Consider the following 18,891-nt stretch of genomic DNA (forward strand, 5'->3'; position numbering starts at 1 on the left):
ACCAATGCCATTGTAGTTAAGTAAAATATATAACTTAATATATAATAATTTAAAGGAAAGTTATAGTTTTTTTAATTCATTCTAATTTGACCGATTCTGTCCTAATCTGTAGCTATTAAGTGGCCTGCTGATGAACCACATAAAGCAAATACAGTACACTGCCCCAAGACACGATTTAATTCAGCAAGTGAGCTTTTTATCGTGTGTTTTCATTTTACAAGTCAAGTAGAAACCACTGAACGTTACTGGTAGGGTTTAAGTGTTCGGCGTGGAGCGCACTTCCGTTTCCTTCAGAAACGAAAGAAAGTCTAAACGGAACAAGAAGAGACAGACACGATGAAAGCGTCGTATTTTGTGACAGTTTTATTGCTTTCAGACATAACATTGACTTCAGGTTTTATCATGGAATCCATTGTATGTGGTTCTGCTGTTGCTGCATTTTTGTATGCATTGTCTCATTGGGATAATGTATTGCCTTTTGATCATAAACGTGAGAAAACCGCTTCGTTGCATACATTATGCTCAAACAGTTTCTGTTTTATCCGTTTACTATTTTTTCAGAAACTTTATCCCGGAAGTCCAGGTTTAATCTTTGATTTTTTTTTCAGGTTTGGAGAAGGATTTAAATGAGAATCTCCACGGCCAACATATCGTGTCGAAAGTTGTTCTGAGAACTGTATCGTCATTTATGACGGACAGTAACCCGAACAAACCCCTCGTGCTCTCCTTCCACGGGACCGCAGGAGTGGGGAAAAACCACGTGTCTAAAATCATCGCAAGAAACATTTACAAACTAGGGGACAAGAGCGAACATTTTATCATGTTTGTATCCCAACATCATTTTCCACACAAAGACAAAGTCGACATGTACAGCGTAAGTAAATAATGCTGCTTGTCCCCGAATAAAAATAATATATTATGCTATGTAATTAACTGGCAATATTAAATATATATACATATATATAAACACAGCATTAATGTATTAGTGCTACAATATTTTGAATAATATACAGGGAATTTTTCATATATTAAAAAATAAACACTTGGTTTCAGTGTATTATTTAATATATTATAATATATTTTTCAGTTTATTTATTGGTTTAATAAAGGTAAAATGTAATCAAATGTAATATAGCCTACATTTATATTTTACAATTCAATTTAGTTATTCAAAAGTAGATGTCTGATCAAAATCTACTGGAAAACCGGTGGAGCATGCATTTTCATCATGAACTCAATGACCCACACAGCAAAATCCCTAATACTAAAACTAGAAACTATTACTACAATTGATATAACATATTTTCACCAAATACTTTTTCAGCAAATCATAGCTGTTAGGCACCTAAAATAGTACATTTAAGTGCAGAGTCCTTGATATATTTGGGATTTGCATGTGTTTTAGGCAAGACTAAAGGAGCAGATTCATCAGCACGTATCACGTTTCCCTCGGACCATGTTTGTATTTGATGAAATGGACAAGATGAATCCACGGCTGGTCGAGACCATCAAACCTTTTCTGGACTATGCGACACATGTGGATGGCGTCTCATTCCGCAGTGCAATCTTCATTTTTCTAAGGTGATTTCCCTTAGCTTATGTTATAAAGTATCTACACTAAACAAAGTGTAAGCATTTTTTATTTGTAGCAATGCAGGTGGAGATGTGATCAACAACGTAGCTCTGGATTTCTGGAAGGCAGGTAAAAACAGAGAAAAACTACAGATGAAGGATATGGAGACTCAGATCCTTCAAAACATCGTCAATGATAAGAGCAGTGTAGGAGCCGCATTTGAGTTTGTTTTTTGGTTCCATAATTTACTTAGTTTTCTTTTCTATTGCATTCTGGTAGTACACCTTCTAAAAAGGCAGGGGGCGCGCCACCCTATAAGTTGGAGCAGGTACCGCATGATTGGGGAGAAGAAGTGCCAGCAGATACAGTCTTTGACCTCGGCCCGGATCTGCAATACCGGAAGGCTTGGCTTATACCAGAAAGCGCTACACAGGAATACTTAAAGACATTTAAAACAGTTCTCATTTTTTGTTTAGTCTTTTACTCCATCTATTTTACAATAAACATCGACAAACATTCAACTACAAACACTCTTGGAATTTCTTGGATTCGGGCTGTGAGTCTGACCCTGCACTTGCATTCTCCCGGTGGTCGAAAACAGTAACAGGGGGTTACAGGAAAAATCCAACGTTGTTTTTGCCACTATATTTCGTCAAAGACTTGCTGTGGATTCGTTAAAAACTGCCTGTGAATTCATCAAAGGCGGATTTATGTTGAAACTACGCGATATGAAGATGAAGGAAAAACGTCGATCTAAGCGTGGGAAGCCAAACAAAGAAACACTTCAGCGGAGGTATGTGCTTTCAAAGTGAATATTATTAGAAGGATATAGAAATGAATTTCACTGCAGATTTTTGAGTTGATGAACTGTGACACAATCAAGAGCGGTGAAAGCACAACCTAATTGGAACAAATGAAATGCAACGATATGTTGATCTTTGGAAAGAATAGGAACTGTTTTCTACTTTTTTGAAGCAAGGTATACTCTCTGTGATTTTTGGAATTTTTTGGATTTTTTTGTTTTGTTTTGTTTTGTTGAGAATAATGGCAGATTCCAACGAAGAAGAAATAACTCCTGTTAAAGACATGAGTGAAGTTGTCGCGCAATTGCGCTCATCTAGAGGAGGAAAAATGTCACATGTAACAAGGAGAATGAACATTGTGAAAGATTTAATGACTGATCCGGAATTTCTTGATGAAGTTAAACAAAACATGATTAAGTTTTATGAATTTCTTGAAGAGTTCAAAGCCTTGCATGCCTCCTATAGTGAAATGTTGGATGAAGAAGCAAATCAAGAAGACCTCGAGACATGGTATCAGCCTAGATGTGTACAGATAACGGCTTTTATGGATAACGTTGAAAATTGGATTTCAGGCATAGAAAACCCAGGTTCCCAAGCCACAGTTGAAGTCTCCTCTTCTGTCACCCAAATAGAAGATGAAGATACTGATACCGATGCACAATCATTTAGATCACAGACATCGTCTGTATCATTGCGCATTAGTGCAGAGGCAGAGAGAGTAGCTTTAATGGCTAAAGCTGCAAAGCTGCAAGAAAGGCATGCAATTGAGGAGCAGGAGCATATTTTAAGAAAAAGGAGAGAATCTTTAGAGTTGCATTCTGAAATTGAAGCCACTACTGCAAAAATTAATTATCTGAAAGAAGCAGAACAAGGAATGTATAAACCTGCTCATTCTGATGTGACGGTTCAGATGCCCTCATTAGGAGCAGAAGCAGATGAAGTGAAGACAAAATCAACAGTGACACCTTTACCATTGGATGAAAGGCTTGATAGCTCTCTTTATTTACATGACAGGACTTCCCCAGTAGTTAAAAGCAAGCCAGGTGTTCAGGTTCAATTTCCTCTTCTTAATTTAGGCCCAGATAGGCATCACAGCAGATCTGTCTTCCAGCCCAGGGCTAGCCGGCAACAACTACAACAGACCTCCGCGTACAGTATTCCCCCTGTCATTCCCCAGTCATTTGCAAGGTCAGCCACAGCAATTCAGTCCACTGTACCTCAACAGCAAATTCCTATACCCAATTCAGCACAGGAAAGCCATATGATCAAAATTCTGGAAAAGCAGAATGAATTAACAAGGATTCTTATGAAACAGCAACTTCTCTCTACACTACCGCAAGGTAGCATTCCACTCTTTGATGGACAAGTTCTTGAATACAAGTCATTCATTCACTCCTTTGAAAATATGGTTGAAAGCAAAACTAATAACAATAAGGATAGATTGCAGTTTCTTATTCAATATACTAGAGGCTCGGCACAAAGGCTTGTCAAGAGCTGTGAGTACTTGTCACAAGATAGAGGCTACCAGAGAGCAAAGGAGTTGCTAAAGGAAAATTTTGGAAAGGAATACAAGATCTCTTGTGCTTACTTGGAAAAAGCCCTATCCTGGTTCCAAATCAAATCTGAGGATTTTAAGTCACTACAGGATTATGCTATGTTTCTTAGGAGCTGCTGCAATGCTATGGAGGAAATGGAATATATGGAGGAGCTGGATACAGTATCCAATATGAGAAGCATTGTGCTCAAGCTACCATACAAGCTTCGGGAAAGATGGCGTAACAAGGCCTATGAGCTACAGGAACAACGAAGAGGTAGGGTAAGAATTTTAGATTTAGTCTGCTTTATTGAACGACAAGCTCGCATAGCAGCTGATCCAATATTTGGTGATCTTCAAGATCAGTCGGCCAGTAGAGGAAAGGCTAGATCCCCAGTCAAATCACAGGCCTCGAAGTCATCTGGCAGTACTTTTGCCACTAGTATAGCTATTGCCCAAAAGCAGAAGAAGTTTGATCTTTCTTGCCCCTTCTGTAGCTCAAGACACAGATTGGACTTGTGTGAAGATTTTTTAAAGATAACACATAGAGACAAGCTCAGTTTTATAAAGACCAAAGGCATATGCTTTGGATGTCTCTCCAAAGGCCACATTAGCAAAGACTGCAAAAGCCGTCTCAGCTGTCAAGTATGTAAGCAAGCTCACCCTAGTGTCCTACATATTGAGGCCAAAGATAGTATCATCAAAAAGGCAGAAAGATCCGCCGATGTTACAGGCAGTGCATCAGCAGGGTTATGCGGTCATATAGGGGCCGGAGCCAAAGAGAGTGTGCTGTCCATTGTCCCAGTTCAGGTTAAGGCAGCAAAGGGCAGCCAAGTCTTACAAGTGTATGCTCTCCTGGATCCTGGATCCTCCGCCACCTTCTGCTCAGAGGATCTTATGTTTCGCCTCAATCTGAAGGGTAGAAAAACTCAAATTCTTCTACGCACAATGAATCAAGAAAAAACTGTTCCAACTCATGTTGTATCTGAAATTGAAGTTGCAGCACTGGACAGCAATAACTTCTTACCTCTTCCTGATCTCTTCACTCAAAAAGAAATGCCAGTTACCACAAACAGCATTCCAAAGCAGAAAGACTTAGCACAATGGAAGTATCTAAGTCGAGTCAAACTTCCCAACATTAATTCAAAGGTGGAGCTGTTGATTGGCACAAATGCTCCAAAGTGTATAGAACCGTGGGAGGTTGTTAATAGTCAAGGTGGGGGCCCCTACGCAGTTAGAACCTTATTGGGATGGGTTGTAAACGGGCCACTGAGAAGTGCTGATGGCAGTGCAGAGAGTGTGAGTGTGAATAGGATATCGGTTGCAAGTCTAGAACAGCTTCTGATCACACAGTATAATCAGGATTTCAGTGAGGTAGCATCTCAGGAGAAGACCGAAATGTCAATTGAGGACAGAAGGTTTTTAGAGATAGCCAATGAGGCGTTCTTACAAGATGGACATTACTATCTGAAGTTGCCCTTTAGGAAAACTGATGTCAGTATGCCTAACAATCGCCAAGTAGCAGAACAGCGCCTCCAAACTCTAAAAAGGAAAATGAAAAAGGATGGACAATACAAACAAGAATATGTTACTTTTATCCATGACATCTTTGAAAATCATTATGCAGAGGAGGTCCCAGAGGAAGAACTCACGCAGGTACCTGGAAAGGTGTGGTATATACCACACCACGGAGTATACCACCCCAAAAAAAGGAAACTTAGAGTGGTGTTTGATTGTGCAGCTACTTATAAAGGTGTATCCCTCAACACAGAGCTACTACAGGGTCCTGATCTGACCAATTCCCTTGTTGGAGTCATTTGGAGATTCCGCAAAGAACCTATTGGAATTCTGGCTGACGTTAAGTCAATGTTCCATCAGGTGGGAGTAGAGAAATCAGGTGTGGACTACTTGCGCTTCCTGTGGTGGCCACAGGGTGACACCCTTCAAACCCCAAAGGAATACCGTATGCTTGTGCACATATTTGGTGCAGTGTCCTCCCCAAGTTGTGCAAGTTTTGCATTACAAAAAACTGCTGATGACAATGAAAGCTGTTTTCCCCTTCACGTAGCTGAAACAATCCGGCACAACTTTTATGTGGACGATTGTGTTAAGTCCGTGGCTGAAGAGTCTGAAGCCATCCAGCTAGTAAAAGACCTCACCGCACTATGTTACAAAGGTGGATTCCAGCTGACTCAATGGGTTAGCAATAATCGGGCAGTTCTAGCATCCATTCCAAAAGAAAAATGGGCAAAAGAAATTAAAACACTGGATCTTGACAAAGACAGCCTACCAATAGAAAGAGCCCTGGGATTGCAGTGGTGTGTGGACTCTGACCATTTCCAGTTTAACATCAATTTAAACCAGAAGCCACATACCCGCAGAGGCATACTTTCTGTTGTAAGTTCCATTTTTGATCCCCTCGGTTTTCTTGCTCCTCTCATTCTCCCAGCCAAGCAATTGCTACAGGAGCTCTGTCAGAGAGGTTTTGGATGGGACGAACCTTTGCCCCAAGCTTTAGTAGACCGGTGGGAAGGATGGACAAACAGTTTAGAAAGAATAAAAGGCTTCAGTGTTGCACGTTGTTTGAAACCAAAGGACTATGGAACAACAAAGTGTGCAGAACTACACCACTTTTCTGATGCCAGTGAGAATGGTTATGGCTCAGTGAGCTACATAAGACACGCTAATGAACAGGACATTATACATGTCACTTTTCTCATGGGAAAGTCCAGAGTCCTTCCTTTAAAGAACATCACAATACCACGTCTGGAGCTAGCCGCTGCAGCATTGTTGGTAAAGGTGGACAAAATGCTAAGGAGAGAACTACATCTAACATTAAAGCCCTCCGTTTTCTGGACCGACAGCCAAACCGTACTTAAGTACATTAGAAGTGACACTGCAAGATTTAAAACGTATGTAGCAAACAGGGTCTCGCTGATTCGGGATAACTCAGAGCTGTCTCAATGGAGATACGCAAGAAGTAAAGACAATCCAGCTGATGATTCCTCAAGAGGATTGAGTGCAGTCAAATTTATGGAGCAAAGGAGGTGGATGCATGGCCCAGAGTTCCTATGGAAACCTGAGGAAAGTTGGTTAGAGGTGGAGGCATTGGGCTCAGTGTTACAGGATGATCCAGAGGTCAGGAGAAACACTACTGTTTTTACAACAGTGGTGAACACTGAAACACCCACAGACCAGCTTATTTCATACTTTTCAAATTGGATTAGGCTACTTAAAGCAGTGGCATGGTACATCAAACTAAAAAAGGCCTTGATACTGAGAATCAAAAAACAAAAGGACTTTCCATCGTATCAAGTTATTACCCGCTCCCACAGCCAAAAGGTGAGCCCAGAACTTGAGGTTCTCAGGTCCAAACCCGGTGGACAGCTCCTCTCAGTGGAAGATCTCTTACAGGCAGAAAGGTCAGTTATCTCTTATGTTCAGAGGCAAGCATTCCCAGTTGAAATAACAACACTACAAGCCACCCCACCTAAAGTGAAAAGGAGCAGCAGGATCTGTAGGCTTGATCCTGTGCTAGATGAAGGCATCTTAAGAGTAGGTGGCCGGATGCATAAATCAGCCATGCCTGATGAAACTAAACATCCCTGTATCTTGCCCAAAGATGCACACATTTCAATTCTTCTTTTAAGACACATTCATGAACGCTGTGGTCACAGTGGTAGGAACCACATGCTCTCAGAGCTTCGTAAGAAATATTGGATTAGTAAGGCCAATTCCTTAGCAAGAAAGGTGCTCTCAAAATGTGTCATGTGTCGACGTGTGAGGGGCAAAGCAGGTGAGCAGAAAATGGCAGATTTGCCGCTAGAACGAATCCTACCTGACCTCCCTCCCTTTACCAATGTCGGATTGGACTATTTTGGCCCGATTGAAGTGAGGCGAGGAAGAAGCACCATCAAAAGGTATGGAGTTCTGTTTACATGTATGTCCAGCAGAGCTATTCATTTGGAAGTAGCTTTCTCATTAGACACTGACTCATGCATTCACGCTTTGAGGAGATTTGTTTGCAGAAGGGGGCAGGTTAAGCACATCAGATCTGACAATGGAACGAACCTGGTGGGTGCTCAGGTGGAACTCAAGAAAGCTCTGATAGCACTGGATAAGTTGAAGATCCAGGATGCCCTGCTTCCTTATGGAATCGAGTGGAGTTTCAACCCACCAGCAGCATCGCACCATGGCGGAGTCTGGGAAAGGCTTATAAGATCTGTTCGTTACGTGCTGAACTCCACACTCCATCAACAGTCTATCGATGATGAGGGTCTTCAAACTCTATTCTGTGAGGTAGAGGCTATTTTAAACAACCGTCCTCTCTCCACAGTGTCCTCAGACCCATATGACCTGGAACCACTGACCCCAAACCACATCCTCCTGCTGAAAACCCAGCCCATTATGCCTCCAGGAATTTTCCTGAAATCAGACCTTTATGCTAGACGCCGCTGGAAACAGGTCCAGTATATGGCGGATCTCTTCTGGCATAGATGGACCAAAGAATATCTTCTTCTACTCCAGGAAAGGCAAAAATGGACTGTAGTGAAGAAGAACCTGAATGTTGGAGATCTTGTTCTAGTGGTTGACCCCACTGCTCCTAGAGGATCATGGCCACTAGGAAGAGTTCTAGAGACTAAGCCTGATCAAAAGGGGCTGGTCCGATCCGTGAAGCTCCAGACACAGACTTCAATCCTTGATAGACCCATTACCAAGCTATGCCGAATTCTGGAGACTGAAGAGTGTCCAGTGCCTCCTAAAGATCACCAATAAGGGATGTAATGTATAAATACATATTTTTCTAAAAACATTAAGAGATTGTTTATTTCTGGCTCCTTTTTTGTATTTATTTTAAATAATTGGTTCTATAGAGACCAATTAGGGGCCGGTGTGTAGGAGCCGCATTTGAGTTTGTTTTTTGGTTCCATAATTTACTTAGTTTTCTTTTCTATTGCATTCTGGTAGTACACCTTCTAAAAAGGCAGGGGGCGCGCCACCCTATAAGTTGGAGCAGGTACCGCATGATTGGGGAGAAGAAGTGCCAGCAGATACAGTCTTTGACCTCGGCCCGGATCTGCAATACCGGAAGGCTTGGCTTATACCAGAAAGCGCTACACAGGAATACTTAAAGACATTTAAAACAGTTCTCATTTTTTGTTTAGTCTTTTACTCCATCTATTTTACAATAAACATCGACAAACATTCAACTACAAACACTCTTGGAATTTCTTGGATTCGGGCTGTGAGTCTGACCCTGCACTTGCATTCTCCCGGTGGTCGAAAACAGTAACAGGGGGTTACAGGAAAAATCCAACGTTGTTTTTGCCACTATAAGCAGTATGTATTAAAACAATGTTGAAGTAGCCCTTAACACCTATCGTAAATCCTGAATACAGAATGTGGTGACATTCTTTTTTACATTGCGTACATTCAATTTGTTCCATGTCAATACTCCTCTTTACAGAATGTCTTTTCAGCAGGTGGATTTTGGCACTCCTCTCTAATAAATCACCACCTGGTGGATCACATTGTTCCTTTTCTCCCTCTGGAAATGAAGCATGTACGCCAGTGTGTTTTGACTGAAATGGTCAATCTGAACATCAATTTACAACATCACGCTCATCTGGCAGACACAGTGGCCAGAGACATGCCCTTCTTCCCCTCAGACAAAATCTTCTCTGTTAAAGGCTGCAAGTCAGTCAGACAGAAGCTGATGCTGTACGTTGATGACTAGATAAGAAACATATAACTTTTGTTTACATAGATGTTTCTGCACTTGAAGACACCTTCAGAGACGTATTCTATAGATTTACTATCATTGTGTCTGATTATATTTAACTGATTGTTGTTTGATAATATCAGATTTTTACACACATTTTAATTCAGTAGCCTTAGAAACAGGGCCTGATGGAGAGATGTTCTTCATTCCATTCTGACATGAAGGATGAATGTTATTGAATGACAGTGAACGAAAGTTTGAATTGAATTAAATTTTAAAAAATTTACTATTGTTTTTGCTGTTTTTAATTTGTTTTGTGCTTCACGAGTTGAGTTCCATAAGAAGAAAATATTTAGGACTTTTATTTGCCTAATGAGTTTTGGGTCCAAGTTGCCATAGTCCTGTAATATAACATGGCTGAATGATTCCTATCCAGGGTGAAGAAAACAAATTGTCCAGGGAAGAGTCAATTTATTTTTTTCAAAGTATGATAAACTGAGATATATACCATAGACTTTCGACATTCAAGGTCATTATGATTGTGCTATAAAAGCATCCTAAGATTTTCAGAACTCTCGTGTTAACAAAAAAACGTCTTGGTTACGTACAGTGAGGAAAATAAGTATTTGAACACCCTGCTATTTTGCATGTTCTCCCACTTAGAAATCATGGAGGGTTCTGAAATTGTCATCGTAGGTCCATGTCCACTGTGAGAGACATAGTCTAAAAAAAAATAAGTATTTGAACACCTGAGAAGATCAATGTTAATATTTGGTACAGTAGCCTTTGTTTGCAATTACAGAGGTCAAACGTTTCCTGTAGTTTTTCACCAGGTTTGCACACACAAAAGGAGGGATTTTGGCCCACTCCTTCACACAGATCTTCTCTAGATCAGTCAGGTTTCTAGCCTGTCGCTGAGAAACACGGAGTTTATGCTCCCTCCAAAGATTCTCTATAAGGTTTAGGTCGGGAGACTGTCTTGGCCACGCCAGAACCATGATATGCTTCTTACAGAGCCACTCCTTGGTTATCCTGGCTGTGTGCTTTGGGTCATTGTCATGTTGGAACACCCAGCCTCGACCCACCTTCAATGCTCTAACTGAGGGAAGGAGGTTGTTCCCCAAAATCTCGCAATACATGGCCCCGGTCATCCTCTCCTTAATACAGTGAAGTCGCCCTGTCCCATGTGCAGAAAAACACCCCCAAAGCATGATGCTACCACCCCCATGCTTCACAGTAGGGATGGTGTTCTTGGGATGGTACTCATCATTCTTCTTCCTCCAAACACGTTTATTGGAATTATGACCAAAAAGTTATATTTTGGTCTCATCTGACCACATGACTTCCTCCCATGACTCATCTGGATCATCCAAATGGTCATTGGTAAACTTAAGACGGGCATGTGCTGGTTTAAGCAGGGGATCCTTCCGTGCCATGTATGATTTCAAACCCTAACGTCTTAGTGTATTACCAACAGAAATCTTGGAAACGGTGGTCCCAGCTCTTTTCAGGTCATTGACCAGCTCCTCCCGTGTAGTTCTGGTCTGATTTCTCACCTTTCTTAGGATCATTGAGACCCCACGAGGTGAGATCTTGAATGGAGCCCCAGTCCGAAAGAGATTGACAGTCATGTTTAGCTTCTTCCATTTTCTAATGATTGCTCCAACAGTGGACCTTTTTTCACCAAGCTGTTAGGCAATATCCCGCAGCCCTTTCCAGCCTTGTGGAGGTGTACAATATTGTCTCTAGCGTCTTTGGACAGCTCTTTGGTCTTGGCCATGTTAGTAGTTGGATTCTTACTGATTGTATGGGGTGGACAGGTGTCTTTATGCAGCTAACGACCTCAAAAAGATGCATCTAATTTAGGATAATAAATGGAGTGGAGGTGGACATTTTAAAGGCAGACTTACAGGTCTTTTAGGGTCAGAATTCTAGCTGATAGACAGGTGTTCAAATACTTATTTGCAGCTGTATCATACAAATAAATAGTTAAAAAATCATACATTGTGATTTCTGGATTTTGTTTTTAGATTATGTCTCTCACAGAGGACATGTACCTACAATGACAATTTCAGACCCCTCCATGATTTCTAAGTGGGAGAACATGCAAAATAGCTGGGTGTTCAAATACTTATTTTCCTCACTGTATGTAACCTCAGTTCCCTGATGGAGGGAACGAGACGTTGTGTCGCGAACAACAGATGGGGTTCGCCCTTGAGAACCAATTAACTCTGACTACTATAGAAAAGGCCAAAGAAATTTGGCGAATGAAATTTGCATGCCGGGCTCCGCCCCCGGACATCCGGTATAAAATGAAGCCGGCGTGCAGCATTCATTTACCTCTTGTTCTGAAGAGCCTGAGAGCCTCTCACGACTGCAGAAGAATACAATACGTGTTTTTGGCATAAGGGACACGATGTGTCGAGAACGACAGATGGGGTTGCCTATGGAAAACGCCACAACGCTGTATTGCGTCACAATCTCAGCGAACCGACGGTTAACAAGCCTGGTCGTGTCAGCTCGAAGCTTCGTGAAATTGTAACCTTCCAGTGTGGTGGTATTGGCCAGTATTGGCCAGCGCGGCATTGGCAACATCAAAAGCATTAGTCATTCTGGGGACCAATCCAACACGTCCGCCGGCCTCCAACCTGCAAGGTGTCGTATACGGGTCGCATGAGGTGGGCCGCATGGGGGAGGAAACGGTTTAGAAGTCTACCTCGCCCAGGAACTCCTGCAGGGACTTCACAGTGCGTGGGCTTTGGAAACTGGCAGGGAGGGGAACAGCCCCCTGCGGGGTGATGTGGTGGCCGAGGAAAGTGACGGATGACCGGCCAAACTCACACTTAGCCGGGTTGAGGATGAGACCATGCCCATTGAACCGGCCGAATAGCTGCCTGAGATGTGTCAGGGGGTCGTCTGCGGACGCGCTGGACACAAGACTATCGTCAAAATAAACAAAAAGGAATGGCATGTCCCTCAACACAGAGTCCATGAGGCGCTGAAACGTCTGTACTGCACCCTTGAGGCCGCAAGGCATCCGTAGGTATTCAAAAAGGCCAAAGGGTGTGATGACTGCTGTTTTGGGGGACATCCTGTGGGTGGTCAGGCACCTGGTGGTAAGTGCGAATCAGGTCCACCTTGGAAAAGATGGTGGCACCAGCTAGGTGAGCAGAGAAATCCAGTATGTGCGACACTTGCTATTGCTGGATTCGGAGCCCTCACCCCGGACAGGGGCAGTGCTCTGAGCTCGGAAGAATGACGCCAAATACGCATACCCTTAAAACTACTCTATTATCTGCATAGGCGAACTCGTAAATGACTCCACAGTATGTTTTAAAATTATTTAAAGTTCTACAAGGTCACAACGACACTGATGGGCCCAGTTAAGGAGAACACTAATATGCTTCATTGTTTTATATTGCGAAGTATTAAGAGTTTTTTTCTTGTATAAACTTTGTGTTCTATTTTTATTGTAAATAGTGTTTCCAATTAAGCTGTTTTGTGACTGTTAATTTATTTCTTCGTTGGTTGGAGTAATTTCCAAAAGTCTAAAATGTTTTTGTCAATATTAAGTTTTATTATATTTTCTGTAATTTAATATTATGTTATTAATAATGTTATTTTCACTTTTGACACAAATTGTCAATAATGATAAATTATTTCACGATTTTTTTCTGATATACCTAATTTAAACGTAAGCACTTTAGATTCTCTTTACTGAATGTTAAATATTGTTGAAAAATGATTCACTTTTTCATCTTTTTGTTTATACAGCAGTTTAGATTCTCTTTACTGAAAGTTAAATATTGTTGAAAAATGATTCACTTTTTCATCTTTTTGTTTATACACTGTTTCTTACAAAACTATTTTGTGTTTGTTTGTTTTATTATTCATTGTTATTTTGTTTGAATTATTTAAAAAAATGTAAAATTCTTATTGTCAGTTAATAAATTATACAGTTACTTCAGAAAAGTTTTCTGTTGTAAATTGTTTTGAACAATTAGACATTTTTTCATTTACAAACTGATATAAAATATTTTTGATACATCATTTACTTACCAATGCCATTGTAGTTAAGTAAAATATATAACTTCATATATAATAATTTAAAGGAAAGTTATAGTTTTTTTAATTCATTCTAATCTGACCGATTCTGTCCTAATCTGTAGCTATTAAGTGGCCTGCTGATGAACCACATAAAGCAAATACAGTACACTGCCCCAAGACACGATTTAATTCAGCAAGTGAGCTTTTTATCGTGTGTTTTCATTTTACAAGTCAAGTAGAAACCACTGAACGTTACTGGTAGGGTTTAAGTGTTCGGCGTGGAGCGCACTTCCGTTTCCTTCAGAAACGAAAGAAAGTCTAAACGGAACAAGAAGAGACAGACACGATGAAAGCGTCGTATTTTGTGACAGTTTTATTGCTTTCAGACATAACATTGACTTCAGGTTTTATCATTGAATCCATTGTATGTGGTTCTGCTGCTGCTGTTGCTGCATTTTTGTATGCATTGTCTCATTGGGATAATGTATTGCCTTTTGATCATAAACGTGAGAAAACCGCTTCGTTGCATACATTATGCTCAAACAGTTACTGTTTTATCCGTTTACTATTTTTTCAGAAACTTTATCCCGGAAGTCCAGGTTTAATCTTTGATTTTTTTTTCAGGTTTGGAGAAGGATTTAAATGAGAATCTCCACGGCCAACATATCGTGTCGAAAGTTGTTCTGAGAACTGTATCGTCATTTATGACGGACAGTAACCCGAACAAACCCCTCGTGCTCTCCTTCCACGGGACCGCAGGAGTGGGGAAAAACCACGTGTCTAAAATCATCGCAAGAAACATTTACAAACTAGGGGACAAGAGCGAACATTTTATCATGTTTGTATCCCAACATCATTTTCCACACAAAGACAAAGTCGACATGTACAGCGTAAGTAAATAATGCTGCTTGTCCCCGATTAAAAATAATATATTATGCTATGTAATTAACTGGCAATATTAAATATATATACATATATATAAACACAGCATTAATGTATTAGTGCTACAATATTTTGAATAATATACAGGGAATTTTTCATATATTAAAAAATAAACACTTGGTTTCAGTGTATTATTTAATATATTATAATATATTTTTCAGTTTATTTATTGGTTTAATAAAGGTAAAATGTAATCAAATGTAATATAGCCTACATTTATATTTTACAATTCAATTTAGTTATTCAAAAGTAGATGTCTGATCAAAATCTACTGGAAAACCGGTGGAGCATGCATTTTCATCATGAACTCAATGACCCACACAGCAAAATCCCTAATACTAAAACTAGAAACTATTACTACAATTGATATAACATATTTTCACCAAATACCACTTTTTCAGCAAATCATAGCTGTTAGGCAACTAAAATAGTACATTTAAGTGCAGAGTCCTTGATATAATTGGGATTTGCATGTGTTTTAGGCAAGACTAAAGGAGCAGATTCATCAGCACGTATCACGTTTCCCTCGGACCATGTTTGTATTTGATGAAATGGACAAGATGAATCCAAGGCTGGTCGAGACCATCAAACCTTTTCTGGACTATGGGACACATGTGGATGGCGTCTCATTCCGCAGTGCAATCTTCATTTTTCTAAGGTGATTTCCCTTAGCTTATGTTATAAAGTATCTACACTAAACAAAGTGTAAGTGTTTTTTATTTGTAGCAATGCAGGTGGTGATGTGATCAACAACATAGCTCTGGATTTCTGGAAGGCAGGTAAAAACAGAGAAGAACTACAGATGAAGGAGATGGAGACTCAGATCCTTCAAAACATCGTCAATGATAAGAGCAGTATGTATTAAAACAATGTTGAAGTAGCCCTTAACACCTATCGTAAATCCTGAATACAGAATGTGGTGACATTCTTTTTTACATTGCGTACATTCAATTTGTTCCATGTCAATACTCCTCTTTACAGAATGTCTTTTCAGCAGGTGGATTTTGGCACTCCTCTCTAATAAATCACCACCTGGTGGATCACATTGTTCCTTTTCTCCCTCTGGAAATGAAGCATGTACGCCAGTGTGTTTTGACTGAAATGGTCAATCTGAACATCAATTTACAACATCACGCTCATCTGGCAGACACAGTGGCCAGAGACATGCCCTTCTTCCCCTCAGACAAAATCTTCTCTGTTAAAGGCTGCAAGTCAGTCAGACAGAAGCTGATGCTGTACGTTGATGACTAGATAAGAAACATATAACTTTTGTTTACATAGATGTTTCTGCACTTGAAGACACCTTCAGAGACGTATTCTATAGATTTACTATCATTGTGTCTGATTATATTTAACTGATTGTTGTTTGATAATATCAGATTTTTACACACATTTTAATTCAGTAGCCTTAGAAACAGGGCCTGATGGAGAGATGTTCTTCATTCCATTCTGACATCAAGGATGAATGTTACTGAATGACAGTGAACGAAAGTTTGAATTGAATTCAATTTTAAAAAATGTACTATTGTTTTTGCTGTTTTTAATTTGTTTTGTGCTTCACGAGTTGAGTTCCATAAGAAGAAAATATTTAGGACTTTTACTTGCCTAATGAGTTTTGGGTCCATGTTACCATAGTCCTGTAATATAACATGGCTGAATGATTCCTATCCAGGGTGAAGAGAACAAATTGTCCAGGGAAGAGTCAATTTATTTTTTTCAAAGTATGATAAACTGAGATATATACCATAGACTTTCGACATTCAAGGTCATTATGATTGTGCTATAAAAGCATCCTAAAATTTTCAGAACTCTCGTGTTAACAAAAAAACGTCTTGGTTACGTACAGTGAGGAAAATAAGTATTTGAACACCCTGCTATTTTGCATGTTCTCCCACTTAGAAATCATGGAGGGTTCTGAAATTGTCATCGTAGGTCCATGTCCACTGTGAGAGACATAGTCTAAAAAAAAATAAGTATTTGAACACCTGAGAAGATCAATGTTAATATTTGGTACAGTAGCCTTTGTTTGCAATTACAGAGGTCAAACGTTTCCTGTAGTTTTTCACCAGGTTTGCACACACAAAAGGAGGGATTTTGGCCCACTCCTTCACACAGATCTTCTCTAGATCAGTCAGGTTTCTAGCCTGTCGCTGAGAAACACAGAGTTTATGCTCCCTCCAAAGATTCTCTATAAGGTTTAGGTCGGGAGACTGTCTTGGCCACGCCAGAACCATGATATGCTTCTTACAGAGCCACTCCTTGGTTATCCTGGCTGTGTGCTTTGGGTCATTGTCATGTTGGAACACCCAGCCTCGACCCACCTTCAATGCTCTAACTGAGGGAAGGAGGTTGTTCCCCAAAATCTCGCAATACATGGCCCCGGTCATCCTCTCCTTAATACAGTGAAGTCGCCCTGTCCCATGTGCAGAAAAACACCCCCAAAGCATGATGCTACCACCCCCATGCTTCACAGTAGGGATGGTGTTCTTGGGATGGTACTCATCATTCTTCTTCCTCCAAACACGTTTATTGGAATTATGACCAAAAAGTTATATTTTGGTCTCATCTGACCACATGACTTCCTCCCATGACTCATCTGGATCATCCAAATGGTCATTGGTAAACTTAAGACGGGCATGTGCTGGTTTAAGCAGGGGATCCTTCCGTGCCATGTATGATTTCAAACCCTAACGTCTTAGTGTATTACCAACAGAAATCTTGGAAACGGTGGTCCCATCTCTTTTCAGGTCATTGACCAGCTCCTCCCGTGTAGTTCTGGTCTGATTTCTCACCTTTCTTAGGATCATTGAGACCCCACGAGGTGAGATCTTGAATGGAGCCCCAGTCCGAAAGAGATTGACAGTCATGTTTAGCTTCTTCCATTTTCTAATGATTGCTCCAACAGTGGACCTTTTTTCACCAAGCTGTTAGGCAATATCCCGCAGCCCTTTCCAGCCTTGTGGAGGTGTACAATATTGTCTCTAGCGTCTTTGGACAGCTCTTTGGTCTTGGCCATGTTAGTAGTTGGATTCTTACTGATTGTATGGGGTGGACAGGTGTCTTTATGCAGCTAACGACCTCAAAAAGATGCATCTAATTTAGGATAATAAATGGAGTGGAGGTGGACATTTTAAAGGCAGACTTACAGGTCTTTTAGGGTCAGAATTCTAGCTGATAGACAGGTGTTCAAATACTTATTTGCAGCTGTATCATACAAATAAATAGTTAAAAAATCATACATTGTGATTTCTGGATTTTGTTTTTAGATTATGTCTCTCACAGAGGACATGCACCTACAATGACAATTTCAGACCCCTCCATGATTTCTAAGTGGGAGAACATGCAAAATAGCTGGGTGTTCAAATACTTATTTTCCTCACTGTATGTAACCTCAGTTCCCTGATGGAGGGAACGAGACGTTGTGTCGCGAACAACAGATGGGGTTCGCCCTTGAGAACCAATTAACTCTGACTACTATAGAAAAGGCCAAAGAAATTTGGCGAATGAAATTTGCATGCCGGGCTCCGCCCCCGGACATCCGGTATAAAATGAAGCCGGCGTGCAGCATTCATTTACCTCTTGTTCTGAAGAGCCTGAGAGCCTCTCACGACTGCAGAAGAATACAATACGTGTTTTTGGCATAAGGGACACGATGTGTCGAGAACGACAGATGGGGTTGCCCATGGAAAACGCCACAACGCTGTATTGCGTCACAATCTCAGCGAACCAACGGTTAACAAGCCTGGTCGTGTCAGCTCGAAGCTTCGTGAAATTGTAACCTTCCAGTGTGGTGGTATTGGCCAGTATTGGCCAGCGCGGCATTGGCAACATCAAAAGCATTAGTCATTCTGGGGACCAATCCAACACGTCCGCCGGCCTACAACCTGCAAGGTGTCGTATACGGGTCGCATGAGGTGGGCCGCATGGGGGAGGAAACGGTTTAGAAGTCTCCCTCGCCCAGGAACTCCTGCAGGGACTTCACAGTGCGTGGGCTTTGGAAACTGGCAGGGAGGGGAACAGCCCCCTGCGGGGTGATGTGGTGGCCGAGGAAAGTGACGGATGACCGGCCAAACTCACACTTAGCCGGGTTGAGGATGAGACCATGCCCATTGAACCGGCCGAATAGCTGCCTGAGATGTGTCAGGGGGTCGTCTGCGGACGCGCTGGACACAAGACTATCGTCAAAATAAACAAAAAGGAATGGCATGTCCCTCAACACAGAGTCCATGAGGCGCTGAAACGTCTGTACTGCACCCTTGAGGCCGCAAGG

General features: G+C 41.1%; 2 protein-coding genes across 2 annotated transcripts; both read left to right on the forward strand.

Annotated features, from left to right (window-relative positions):
• Positions 1-313: 313 nt before the first annotated feature.
• On the forward strand, positions 314-16,143 carry LOC130420504 (torsin-1A-like). The gene is made up of 8 exons (XM_056747809.1): positions 314-490; positions 609-874; positions 1,406-1,581; positions 1,650-1,702; positions 14,304-14,569; positions 15,104-15,279; positions 15,348-15,475; positions 15,616-16,143. The coding sequence occupies exons 1-8, from the start codon at positions 337-339 to the stop codon at positions 15,870-15,872; spliced, it is 1,476 nt and encodes a 491-aa protein (XP_056603787.1). The 5' UTR covers positions 314-336; the 3' UTR covers positions 15,873-16,143.
• LOC130420493 (uncharacterized) lies at positions 2,023-9,518 on the forward strand. The gene is made up of 2 exons (XM_056747799.1): positions 2,023-9,250; positions 9,391-9,518. The coding sequence occupies exon 1, from the start codon at positions 2,618-2,620 to the stop codon at positions 8,684-8,686; it is 6,069 nt and encodes a 2,022-aa protein (XP_056603777.1). The 5' UTR covers positions 2,023-2,617; the 3' UTR covers positions 8,687-9,250; positions 9,391-9,518.
• Positions 16,144-18,891: the final 2,748 nt, after the last annotated feature.

This window comes from Triplophysa dalaica, chromosome 1 (assembly GCF_015846415.1).
Source record: "Triplophysa dalaica isolate WHDGS20190420 chromosome 1, ASM1584641v1, whole genome shotgun sequence".
Taxonomy (NCBI): domain Eukaryota; kingdom Metazoa; phylum Chordata; class Actinopteri; order Cypriniformes; family Nemacheilidae; genus Triplophysa; species Triplophysa dalaica.